The 12,674-nt window shown below is 45.3% G+C and overlaps 1 protein-coding gene across 10 annotated transcripts in view; it reads right to left on the bottom strand.

The window, feature by feature from the left end:
• The window catches only part of PCDH7 (protocadherin 7), a 419,973-nt gene extending 409,929 nt beyond the window's left edge, over positions 1-10,044 (bottom strand). For 5 of the 10 annotated variants that reach the window (XM_089911740.1, XM_022566346.3, XM_022566354.3 and 2 more), the window contains exon 1: positions 5,759-10,044. In XM_089911740.1, the coding sequence (XP_089767866.1) occupies positions 5,759-8,932 (3,174 nt within the window). In that variant the 5' untranslated portion in view covers positions 8,933-10,044. The remainder of the gene's footprint in view (positions 1-5,758) is intronic. The other 5 variants (XM_089911743.1, XM_022566369.3, XM_089911742.1 and 2 more) reach the window with 1 other exon arrangement.
• Positions 10,045-12,674: the final 2,630 nt, after the last annotated feature.

Here is a 12,674-nt window from a genome sequence, read left to right as displayed (position 1 = left end):
ACAACACTAATGCTAAATAAAGCACTGTGTAATGTTCTGAAACATGGTCCCTGCTTTAGAAAAGATTCTAAGGGCTTTTAAAATAAATAAGAAAGAAAAGCAAAGCTGACTCAAGATATATAGATAGATATAGATATAGATATAAATATAGATATAGATATATATAGATAGATATAGATATATACACACACACATATACAGATTCTACTATTTCTATAGAGTCATAGTAAATAAATGGATATACAGCCTTGCTAACAGCCTAGAAATTGGTTATATACAATTTAAACATAAAGCTCTAAACAATTATTATACTAAATTTTCTACATAACCTCCACTACCATCCTCTTTTAGGAAAAGAAATGATGTTAAAATGTCTGAAAGCATTGGGGGCTATGGTGAAGAAATGGTTTTGTTATATTATAGTTAGTTTTAAAAATAGTTCACATTTTATTTTTGAAATTAATAAATTCAATCTTTTATATTTTATCAACAGGTAAATTTAGAATCTAAAATGCTACACTGGTTAACGGCCTAACAAGGAAGCAATTCAATTGAAAAATAGCAAAATGTCACATTCTTCTATAAATTTTCTAGAAAAAAAATCTAGAGGAAATATTAGTTCAGAATTGTGTGTTAAGGATGTTAATAAAGTAAAGTGCATCTACACAGTTGGCAAAATGCAAAGGAGCATAGAGCCAAAGGAATCATCACTATTGATGGAAAAGGTAAAAAATTATCCCAATTAGAATGCATAGAAAGTTTCATAAATAATGTATAGAAAGCTTTATTCATTTCCATTACAAATATGTTTTTACTGAGGATATACTAAATGCTAGGTAGAAGCTTATATCTACTGTCATTGTTCTGCTAAAATTAAAAATTCTCTCAACTTGTTGAATATATGTTCTAAACCATGTTAAGTTACTTTAATGTCCATCATCATTTGCTATCTTACATAAGAGGAAAATAACTATGAATAACTATGAATTTCTTTTAATCTATCAAATTTGGATTATAATTTCCCTGATTTTACAGATATAAACTAGAGCCTAAAGCAGAATTATATACTATTGTAAAAAAATCCATTTTAATAGCCAAATATATAGCTATACATAATTAAGCCTCAAGAGATTTCTGTCACTATTGAAATATATACAGAGAAAGAGAGAAATTCAATTTTTTTTCCTACAGGTAGCATGATTAAAAAAAAAAGGAACATTGGACTCTCTGCACTCCATGACTTGGACTCTAGTCCACATTATATCCCTGATAATCTTAACGATATCAATCAAATTAACTTTCATACTAGGCCTCAGTTTCTTCTACAAAATGAGGGGGTTGGTTTGGTTGATATCTTTTAATTCTAAAATGTGATAACTCTAGTAATTTTAGATACAAACATTAAGCAATTGATTATGACATATATTATGTCAGTTTTATATGTGTTTAAGTTCAAATGTTTCCTACGTATCAATGTATGAATATCACAGGAAATAAAAGCCTAATGGAAACATAGTTGGTTTATATGGAAACATCTGTGTATGTATGTGTGTGAGAGAGAGAGAGATTATGATATATATTTACCACATGTGCATGCTTTTCGGCATAAGAGATATGTACTTACTCAAAGATAAAAGATAACAAGAAAGAATGATTTTGCTATAGCTGTCCAGCTGCATGATTTACTTAGAATCCTGACTTAAACTGACTTTGTGGTCTTATGTCAAAGTCAGTAATTGACTTAGAAGTTTGGGGTAAGATTCAAATGGTCATACCTGGACTTCAATAAAAATTTGTATATTCATTAGAGATAAATCAGTGGATGACCCTTTCCTTGTTTCACAGACATCCAGAAAGCCAAGTATTGTTGCTTTAGTAGATACCTCCTGACTAAAGACACAGCCTAACTTTCATCAGTTATTAGTCTCTTGCCTATGATTTCAGGTCGTATGTAACAAAAATCCCAACATATGCAGATTCATTGTGCCTCTTGAAAGTGTCCTTGGTCATAGACAGGAGAATCATATTGTAGAAGTTATTTTTATAGAATTAAAGCTGGAAGCTGTGGTTGGCATTTCCACTATAATACATATGGCGTAATATACATTCACAAATAAATTGATATTCAGTTTTCTCAGTGCTTAGAACTCTAATAGATGATGGCAAGTCATTATTTGTTTCCAAAATGGAAGTAATTTAAAAAAATAATTTCTGCCATAATTTTACTAAGTATACAATGAATAGGCTGAACACAGTTGGATCAATTAAAGGGAACTTTATTCAGATGACATGCAGAAGTTCCTTAGGCAAGAGAAACTGTCACTGGAGTTAATATGAATTTTTCTTGAGTATTTCAGTATCAGCTACAAATGGCTTTTTAAATTAATGTTTATTCAAGCTGTATCCTCTATATGCTTGCAGAAATAAAGTACCTTACTTTCCATTTACTAAATAAAATGAAATTCTTACTTGCCAGTTCATTATCTAAATAATATTATGGCAAGGATAAGCTCAAAAGAGCTTGAAAATAATATGCAAAGTGGGAACTATACTTTTATATTGCCTATTAATCTTTTGGAATTATACTATTTTTAAGAAAATTGAAAAATACTTAACACATAGTAAAATAAATAGAAAAATAGAATGATTCTGCCTTCATTTCACAAGTCAAAAGCACAGCTGAACTTCCAGTTCACAAAACTTTAACAGCCACCAAGACCAGGTTTACCAAGTAAAGGGAGAATGAAATGGAATGGTGTACACTTAATGCTGTCAATGATCCCCATTTTTCTCAACTAGACAGATTATTTAGTTGAGAACAAGGGCTTTTGTTTGAATTGCAAAGGTATGAACTATGAAAACCTGGGCCACGTAATCAGTTTTCCTAATGTGTGAATTTCAGAAATAATTCCGGCATCTCTGCAACACATTATCTCCTGGATTCTGCCCAAGAGTAACTATAGAAGATTGATTTGAATGTCTCTAGAGCCTATGAAAACAAACCAAAAAGAAGGGGAGCGGGGCATTATTTACAAACTTTTATTTCTACAAAGCTGTTTAACTCATTATAATGTAACCATTAACAGGACTTAGGAGCAACACTTCATACCAATTCTCATGAAGATAAGAACACTGTAAAAGACATCATTTCCATTATATCACAAGTAAAGATCTATGATAAGAAATTCAGGAAAAATATAAATAAAAAAATGCTTTACCTCAGATAAAATCTCATATTTTTAATTAATCCCTACTGTAAGAAATTAAAAGACAGCAACCCTCAAGATTTTCTTTAGATAAATTTGGCATTAAAAGGGAGAAATTATAAGAAAATGCTGCATTCTTTTTTAATTTTATTTTTCAGTTATAATCAAGGAAAATACATTTTGGCAATGTTTAAAAACTAAACGTAATATCTTTTAAAAATAAATATAGAAAATCATCTATCTACATTACAAAAAAATGAGAACAAAAAAGATCCTGTTTATTATGTGAGATGTCTAAACAGAACGTAACTTTGTAAATGGATCCCTTGTCTCCTGACAGCAATATTGAGGAGATGAAGCATATCAATTACTATTACTAATTACATTAAGGGGAGTGTATTTCATTTGCCTTTCTTTCATTTTAGGTCAGCTATTTATTGTGGTTAAAACTTTATTCATCTTTTGAATGCCTAACAACACAGAAGTTTTTCAAAGTCACTTTTAGCAAAGTGCATGGTTTATTTCAATGGCTTTGTAGTTTTTCTCTTCTGGTATATGGACGTCTTTGCTGAGTTAAGAGACTAACACCATACATTAGTTTATTTATAAGCATATCACTTTGCCTTTTAAACAGGATGCCACAACAGTCTTGATATTGGCTGTTTTAAATATTCAAGAATATAGAGCTAACCCCATTTGATGAGCTAAATAAAGCTTAATGACAGCACAGAACATAGGAAGTGGTTGCATAAAGTATCAATAAATCTGCCACTTGATATGTCTACTCAAAATTTTAAGATTACATAATTTAGAATGCCACAGGACAAAAAGTCCTATTAAGATGACAGTGGAGAAGTAAGTTTTCTGCAGAAAAATCTCTTCACATGCTTTTGCATAACACATTACCATTTTCTAAATAAATTTCTACAGATCTTTATTTGTGCGTGTTATTATAACTAACGTTATAAAAGTGCTGTTATTTTTAACTGGAATCGTCCTTGTTTACAAAACAGATAAAAGCACCAAAAACAAAACAAAAATCTTCTAGTTTCAGGTAAAGCAATAACACAACAACAGATATACTCTCCACTTGCTATATTTCAGTTTAAAAGAAATAACTCAGGCTCACGTGCATGAAAAGACATCTTTTTGAAAGTCATTTAATTCAGTGTAGTTCAAACCTGTGTTTTCTTGGATTACTTTGATAACTGGATATAAAAGCATGTTGTCTTTCTCCTTATCCAAATACCTACAGTAAACTACTATATATCAAAGACATTTCTTTAGAAAGTTGATTTTTTAAAATTATGACAATAAGAAATTAATATTTATCTCTTTTCTATAATATCTTTACTGAGCCCATCAATAACATCTTCAATGAGGCTATAACTTTTTCTTTGCCTTAATTATTCTAAGATCTCACATTCCACATGCAAGACATATTTAATAGAAAAACTGTTATTGGATATTAATTGACAGACATAAATGTGTTTCTTGAGATGTTCTGGTGGTAAGAAATATGTGACGTTTTATTAGCAGAGCTGCTACAGCTTTAGACACAGAATTTTCCAAAAGGCTTTTATTTGTTGTGTGTCAAACTTTGATGGGTGTGAAAAGTAAACTTTGTGAGTTATACACACACACACACACACACATATTACATGAGCAAAACTTTCAAAAATAAATTTTATAATTTTTGAAGTTCACCTCAGAATACACTTTTTTTTTTACTGTTGCCACATTTCACTGAATAATAACTGTGTCAAATATTCCATAAAGCCTTTATAGTCTCAGTATATCACAATGCACATCAAAATATTCTTGCACACACTGCATCAAACATGAACATTTTTGTTGCTTGGCTTAAATAATAAATGGTTCATGTAATTTACTTTTGCTTATGAACTTTTATTACCGAATACAAATAATATAAAGGCCGACTGCATATCCTTATAGAAGCCTAATTGTATAGATACTTAAATAATAAAAATGTAGCTTTGCATGGTATTTGCATATCATTAAATACTGTAAGTCAGCATTTTGTCAAAGTAGTCAGTTTTTCAATATCTCGGACTTGTACTTCATTTGCATAAATCAGCATCTGCTGATATATATAACATAGCTAAAACTTTTATAGTGCCCAATTTGCATAGACAGCAGAAGTAACTTTAGAAATTTTGTCTTTGGATACAATTATCCACTTAGTAGCACAAAAGAAAATAATTTCAGGTTAAAACTAGCCATCCAAACAATACTTACATATTTATCTGGAAACAGAGAATGTAGAACGAATTAGGATTACCAAGTACTAAGAGAAGTGTAAAACACTGCCTACAGTGTTTTCTTTAGTAACTTAGTAAACTCTGGTGTAACATGCAAAATACAGTGGTGTACCTTTTGTACATGGCCTCTACTAAATAAATGGTGTATGAACTACACCAACACTAAATTCCTGCTATTAAAATGTTAACTAGTAGCTTTAAGAGAGAAGACAAAACTTTGCAGAAGATGCTCTGTCTCAGATACTTAAATATATTTGGGATGCATCTTACCTGTTTGCTGTACTTGTTATTGGTTTGACAGCTGTACTCAGAGCAGTGATCTGATCCAATTGAAATGTTGTCTCCTGCTCCCACAAATGTGTTAGCTGGTGGTAGATCTTGTACGGCCTGGTGTTTTTTTCCTGCAGTTGGTGATTGGGGGTGAAGCTGGACAGTAGGCAATGGGGAACTAGATTTGTAATGCCTGGCCAGGTCAGGACTGCCAGGCCCACCGTTAACTGATCGGTATCGGCCCATGCTTGGGCTGTCTGACAGCTTCTCATTGACACTATCATACCTCTGTCCATTTGGTTTAGAAGCTTCTACAGTGACAATGCTGCTGTAGAGAGGCTGCTTAGATTTTTTGTTTCTCTTGTCCTTTTTAGGCTTTTTAGATTTGTCATGCTGTTGCGGTGTAAAAAAGTCTTCGTGATCTTTTTTGCCGGCTTCATAGCCATTTTTATTTTTGGACCGGCAATATCTTGCCATCACTACAATTAAGATGATTAGAATCACCGTCATAATTCCAGCAACAACCCCAATGACAATACTGAGTCTCTGTTTGCTTATTTCATAGCTTGGGTCACCGGCTATATCCTGGGTGAGTGGGGTGTGCAAACTTCTGGCTATCTGGGAGTCAATCACAGTTGCATTAGAAACACTTTCATTGACAAACACATGCACCAGAGTCGTGGTAGACTGGGAAGGCTGCCCACTATCATTCACTTGCACCACCAATCTGTGCAAGCCATAATGCTTTTGGGTGAGTTTTCCCACTAAGGAAACCACACCACTGGTGGAATCAATCTCAAACAGCTTGAAGGGATTTCCTCCCACAATGCTGTAGTTAAGGTCTGCATTGATGCCATCATCGCTGTCTGTTGCCAACACCGTAGCTACTACTGTCCTGACATTACTTGAAGGTGGCAGTAAAGTGTAGGAAACGTTTCTGGGAAGGGTAACTGTGGGGGCATTGTCATTCTCATCCATCACAAAGAGAGAGACTGTAGCTGTTGCGGATCTGGGAGGATCTCCCCCATCCACAGCCTTGACTCTGAATGTGTATGTGGTCTGATGTTCCCGGTCAAAAGACATTGTGGAGTAAATGGTCCCCGTGTCATTTTCAATGGAAAAAATGTTACTGTTCTCCTCTATGTACAGACTCATCTCCGCATTGCGCCCCTTGTCAGCATCCATCACTGTGACCATTCCCACGGGACTGTTGGGCTGCAAATTTTCTTTCACATAAAAGGTAAAGACGTCCTGCATAAACTTAGGGTCATTGTCATTCTTGTCAGCCACCTGCACAATCACTGTGGTGCTGCCCTGTAGCACCGGGATGCCTTTGTCTTTGGCGTTAACTTTAAACTCATACCTGTCAGTCTGCTCGCGGTCCAGCACTGTATTGACGAGGATGTCCCCAGAATCCGGGTCGATGGCAAAGATCCCCATCACGGAAGAGTCCAGCGAGTAGGCGATTTCAGCGTTTTTCCCGCTGTCTGCGTCTGTCGCCAGCACCGTGGCTACCCTCTCGCCAGGGATGTTGTTCTCGGGAAAATATACCTCCACCACCGACTGACCGAAGACGGGCGGGTTGTCATTGGTGTCTCCCACCTTGACAATCAGGGAGTTGTTGCTGGAGAGGCTGGGACTGCCCGAGTCCACCGCCACTATGACCACATTGAACTCCCGGGTGGTCTCATAGTCCAAAGGGGCCGAGGTGTGCAGGAAGTACTTTTTCTTGTTCTGGTCGCCCTCTGTGTCACTGGCCGGCTTGAGTTGGAAGGGCACATCGCCCACCACGGTGCAGGTGACCACTCCGTTCTCGCCTTGGTCTCGGTCAGACACCTGTACCAGGGCGATGGGGGTGTCGACCAGAACGTCCTCGGCCACGTTGGCCACCCCGTCCTTTAGTGGGATACGCCCGATCTTGCGGATTTCAATGGACGGCACATTGTCGTTCTCGTCCTTGATATTAAGGACCACCGTGGCCTTGTCGGTCTTGGGGGGCTGCCCGCGATCGCGGGCCATGACGGTGAAGCGCAGCTGGTTCACTTCCTCGCGGTCGATACGGTGCAGGACACTGAGCCAGCCGGACGTCTCGTCGAGGCGCAGCAGGCGCCGCACGGACTCGGTAGCCGCCCCGAACACGTACTCGATCTGCCCGTTGACCCCCACGTCCAGGTCGGCGGCACGCAGCTGCAGGATGGGGGTCCCCGGGGCGCTGTTCTCCGCCAGGTCAGCCTCGTACACGCTCTTCTCGAAGCGGGGACTGTTGTCGTTCACGTCTGTGATGAGCACCCGCAGGATGGCCTGGGAGGAGCGAGGCGGGTCGCCACCGTCGCGTACACGCAGGGTCAACTCGTAGGAGTCTCGCTGTTCGCGGTCCAGCGCCCCCTTCACGATCAGCTGCGGCTGCTTTTCGCCATCCGGGGTGTCAGCCACCTGCAGTTCGAACACGCTGCTGCGGCCGCCGGTGCTGGTCCCGCCGCCGCCCTCTGGCGCGTCCAGCCGCCTCTTGGAACCACCCGGGCCGCCGCCGCTCGCGCCGTTCCCGCCGCCCCCGGGGTAGGGGGCGCTGTCTGCAGGCCCGGCGCGCCGGCCCTCGCCGCCGCTGCTGCCGCCCCCGGGCTCCTGGAGCAGCTCGTAGCGTTCGATGCCGTTGCGGCCGAAATCACGATCGGTGGCAGTGGGCAGCAGGTAGAGAGTGCCCACTGGCCGGTTCTCCTCCACCGTGAGCGTGAGCACGGGCGACGGGAAGGTGGGCGTGTTGTCGTTGATGTCGAGCACGATGACCCGACCCTCGAACAGGTCCACCCAGCTCTGCGAGGGCCCGATCACCGACACCTCGAAGTCCAGGAAGCACTCGTTTTCGTCGAAGATCATCTGACACTGGGGTAGCTTCTCGCGGTCGATGCGCCGCTCGCTGGTACTCAGCTCGCCGGTGAGGTTGTCGATCTTCAGGTACTCCGAGCCCGACTCGAGGCTGAAAGTCACCTCACCGGAGCCGGTCACGATGCCCAAGTCCGAAGCGACGTTGCCGATGCGGACGTCTGCTGGGCCCTCCTCGGCCAGTCGGTACCGGAGGAGTTGCTTGGCGGCCGCCAGGCTTACCGAGAGTGGCAAGAGGAGACAGCAGCCCAGGCACCAGGCGCGCGCCCATCCCATGGTCCGCATCCTCAGCATCTTCTCCTGCTGCTGCTGCTACTGCTCCTTCTAATCACGGCCCCCTAGGCGCCCCCCTGCTCCGGGGCCGGTCGCCTGCCCTCCTCCCAGTCCTCTCCCCTCTCTGTGAAGGGAAGAAGCGAGAGGGAGAAAAGGGAGGGGGCAAGAGCAACGTCCAGAGTCGGCCAGGGGGGACCAGCGAAAGATCCTTCTTTTTTTTCCTCCTGCTTCCTCCTAAAGTTATTGTTTCATAATTCATGCAATGGGTGCTAATCGCCCGCTTGCCAGCCGCCGTTCAGTCGCAGTACTCACAGTTCACGGGACACTGAGCGCCGCGGACTCGGAGCCCCCCCCCCGCCCCCGCAGAGTCATCACCGCAACGCGCAGAGGATCCCGGGCTCTCGTCCCCGCTCTGTCGGATGGGGCCGGAACCGGTCTGTCAGGCCGGCGGTGGAGCCGGGAAGCAGCGGGGAGCGAGTCTGCAGCCTCCCCGCCTGCCAACCCCGCTCGTCTTTGCTGCTACTCGAGTTGCGTCCAATTCACGTTCCAGCCACTCACTCCAGACCCAGCTTCTGCTCCGGCTGCCCAGGCAAACGTGAGTCGCTTCCTGCACGAGGTGCTAGGGCTAGCAACAAGCCAGTCTCAACTCCGACTCCGCTCAGGCAGCGGCGGAGCCAGTCAACAGATCGAGAATGAAAAATCCCGGCAGGTCGCTTCGGGCACTGTGCAGTGGAGACGACACGAGTCACACAGCGGTCCGCTTCAGGGTTCCCCCCGCGCGCGGAAGAGCAGCCCGAGCCATCTTCAGGGACGCCCAGATAGTCAGTCCCTTCTCACCCCAGAGAGCTCGGGTTTCTCTTTTTTTCTTAACAACTCTGCGCAAGGTCATTAGTCACGAAGCCGCCGCCTGAAACCGCAGCAGCCTTTCGCCCGCGGGGGTGAAGGCTGAGCAGTGCGCACCGCGCGGTGCCCAAGTTTGGGTTCGCAGCCGCAGAGTCTGTGCCTTTCCTCACCTGCATTCGGCCCGCATGTCAGAGCACTGGGATCTGCAGCGCTGTGCGCGATTCAGGGAGGAGATTGCAGCCTCCCTCTCTCCCCGCTCTCTCTCGATCCCTCCCCTCCCTCCCTCTCTCCTCCTCCTCTCTCCCCCCTCCTCTCCCTTCCCCTTTCCCCTTCTCCCACTCCTCTCTCCTGCACGCTCCCTTCTCCTTTCTCCCAGTCCCAATGCAGGCAACTCGAGCTGAACTTGATCCCTATGCAGTTCAAAGGTGAGCAAACCAGGCTCGGTGCGCAGGCGAGGTTGGCCTGGCGAAAGACCCCAGCCGGGCTCTCCCAACGGCAGTTAACAAAGATGCCCAATTCTGTCCGGATTTCCGAAGAAAAGCAAAAGGCATAGGGGGTGGGGGAGGTGGAGTCAGAGGCAGCTGCCAAGTAGCTTTAAAAAAAAAAAAAGAAAGAAAAAATCCAGTTTGCCAAGGGGACAAAAAGTGCCAGTCGGTTGTTGCCTCGGAAATGCCCTGGCACGGCGGGTGAATTCCGCAGTTGTCTCGTGCCCTTTGGTCTGGAGAGTGGTGCGGGCGCTCCCGCCGCCCCTTTGGCTGCCACGGCTCAAAGGCACTCAGTGGCAAGCGGGAAGCTCCCGCTCGCTAGCCGCGAGCCGGAAACCCGCAAGTTTGCCCAAAGTGGTGGTTGCTGCTGGGAGCTCACTGCCTCGCTCGCGGCTCAAGCATGTCCCTGACGCTGCTGCTGCTGCTGCGGCGGCGGCGGCAGTAGCAGCGGAGCCGCGGAAACTACACACTAGCAGTGAAGGAGGGAGGAGTACCGGGGGGAGGAGACAGGAGGGAGCAGTAGCCAGCCGCCCCGCTCCGGAAAGCCCAGCTTCAGCTCCGGGGGCCACTCCAAGTGTGTACAACCCCATCAAGTCCCCCATAAGCCAAAGCTTGCCCCTCTCCCTCCCTGGCGAGTGCAGCCGCTGTGTTCTGGGGGGAACTTGCTTTCCCTTCCTGGGGCTGGTAAATTTCCTTCTCGCTCTGACTAATGCCGAGTGTGTAAGAGCGCCGGGAGAGTGCCAGCAAACGTTTCTCCTTCTCCCCCTTCTCAGATGATGTTCCCCACCTCCCGAAGTGTCTCTGGTTCGCGAATTAGCATCTTGGTTAAGGCTTGGTCGGCTGTGGCTTCGGGGACCCCGCGTGCACCCAGGGAGCCACGCTGGTGTTCTGAGAAACCATGATGGGCTGCAGTGGTTAAGAGAGAACAGCGAACTCCAGAGAGTGGTAGAGGGATCCTTTTTTGGGAGCGCAGAGTTAGGAGGGCTGGGGTTGGGGGTGGCGGCGCGGCTGTCTTTGTTTAAATGCTTGGTATCCCTGTCGTCGCGCTTGCTTACGGGGGTAGACCGTGTGTGTGCGCGCGCTTGGGTAATAAACACATGTTGGAAGCCTCGATATTATTTTCCGAGCAGAAAACTGCAGCCTTTAGTAACTGGCAAAGTGTAGCGTCACCTATCTGGATAAAAGGGAAATAAACTTTAATGGCAACTTTGTGTACCTAAGTGTCCCTAGTTCCTTTTCTCTCCTTCTTTTGACTTTGTGCCACTTGATCGTACATGGTATTCCCCCACGCGAGGCTTCCCCAGTTTTCAGTCACGGCCACCGCAGCCCGCCTCATCGGATCTCAATTCTGGTCGTGTTTTCTGAAGTGCAGCCAGTTACTCTTCATTTATTTCAGCGGCTGTTAAACAAGGGGGCCCAGCCAGGATTGGGGGGGGCGGTTTGAGGTGGGCAGGAGATATTTGGAGAGAATTCTTTCCACCTCAAAAAAGAAAAGGGGCAACTGCTAGGTTTTGGTTGGTCCTCAGCTGGTCTGCACAATTTATAGGCATTGAAGGGCCTCCTCTTAAAGGAAAATTTAAAGCGAAAAGAAGCAAAGAGAAAGAAAGCCGTCCAGAGTGGGTACTCTGCTTTTACGAGACCTATGTGAGGCGGCAGCATGATTTAAAGAAGACAAACACCAATAAAGTCTACGAGCAGTTGTAGCGCGCGGTTGTTTAGGCGGGTGCAGCCAGCAGGAATGGGGGAGGGGCGGCAGAGATTTCCAAGCATTCCCTATGGGGGACCGTAAAGGTGCGGAGGAAGGAAGCGTGTGTGGTATGTGCCAGGGAGCGGGCGGGTATTTTCCAGTCTGCTAAAACAGCAGCACTCTGGGGGTAGCGGCTCCTCCTCCGAGGCCAGGCCGGGAAGGCGGCCTTCCCGCTCCTCTTCCCCATCCCCTACCCCCCACTTCCTACCATCTCGCCGCCACCAGAGCCTCTCCGCTCTGTATCTGCAACATCAGCGAGAACAGCCCGGCGCGCAGACTCAGTGCGTACCGCCGCAGTCTGAAGTCGGGGGGCGGGGGGCGGGCGCCGCAGCGCCCCAGAAGCCGGCTAAGTGTCAGTAACGCCAAATTCCCCTTATATCTGGCAAACTCTGGTTTATCAAAACGCCTGCCTCCCTGCGACACCCGGTTCCATTTTTCCAGCGTCCAAGGCGGAAGACTGAAGCCAGTCCACTCCGCGGCCTTGCGCCCGCGCGTTCCACTACGCGGCAATATGGTGCAGTGCACTCACTCCCCTCGCCGCCTTTACTAAGATTTTGCAAACTTCAGGCAGCCGCATGGGCAGAGACGTTGTGTACTCCCTCTTGCCTCGCCAGTCCATAAACTTGAACAAGCCCTTGCGCATCTTCAAACATTCGCCCACCGCTGCGGCGCGGTCTTCAGGCGCGCA

This window comes from Delphinapterus leucas, chromosome 5 (assembly GCF_059928025.1).
Source record: "Delphinapterus leucas isolate spDelLeu-1000000601 "Yukka" chromosome 5, BTC_Dleu_Yukka2, whole genome shotgun sequence".
Classification (NCBI taxonomy): Eukaryota; Metazoa; Chordata; class Mammalia; order Artiodactyla; family Monodontidae; genus Delphinapterus; species Delphinapterus leucas.
The sequence above is the reverse complement of the archived record's forward strand: the minus strand, read 5'-3'. Positions and strand labels throughout refer to the sequence as shown.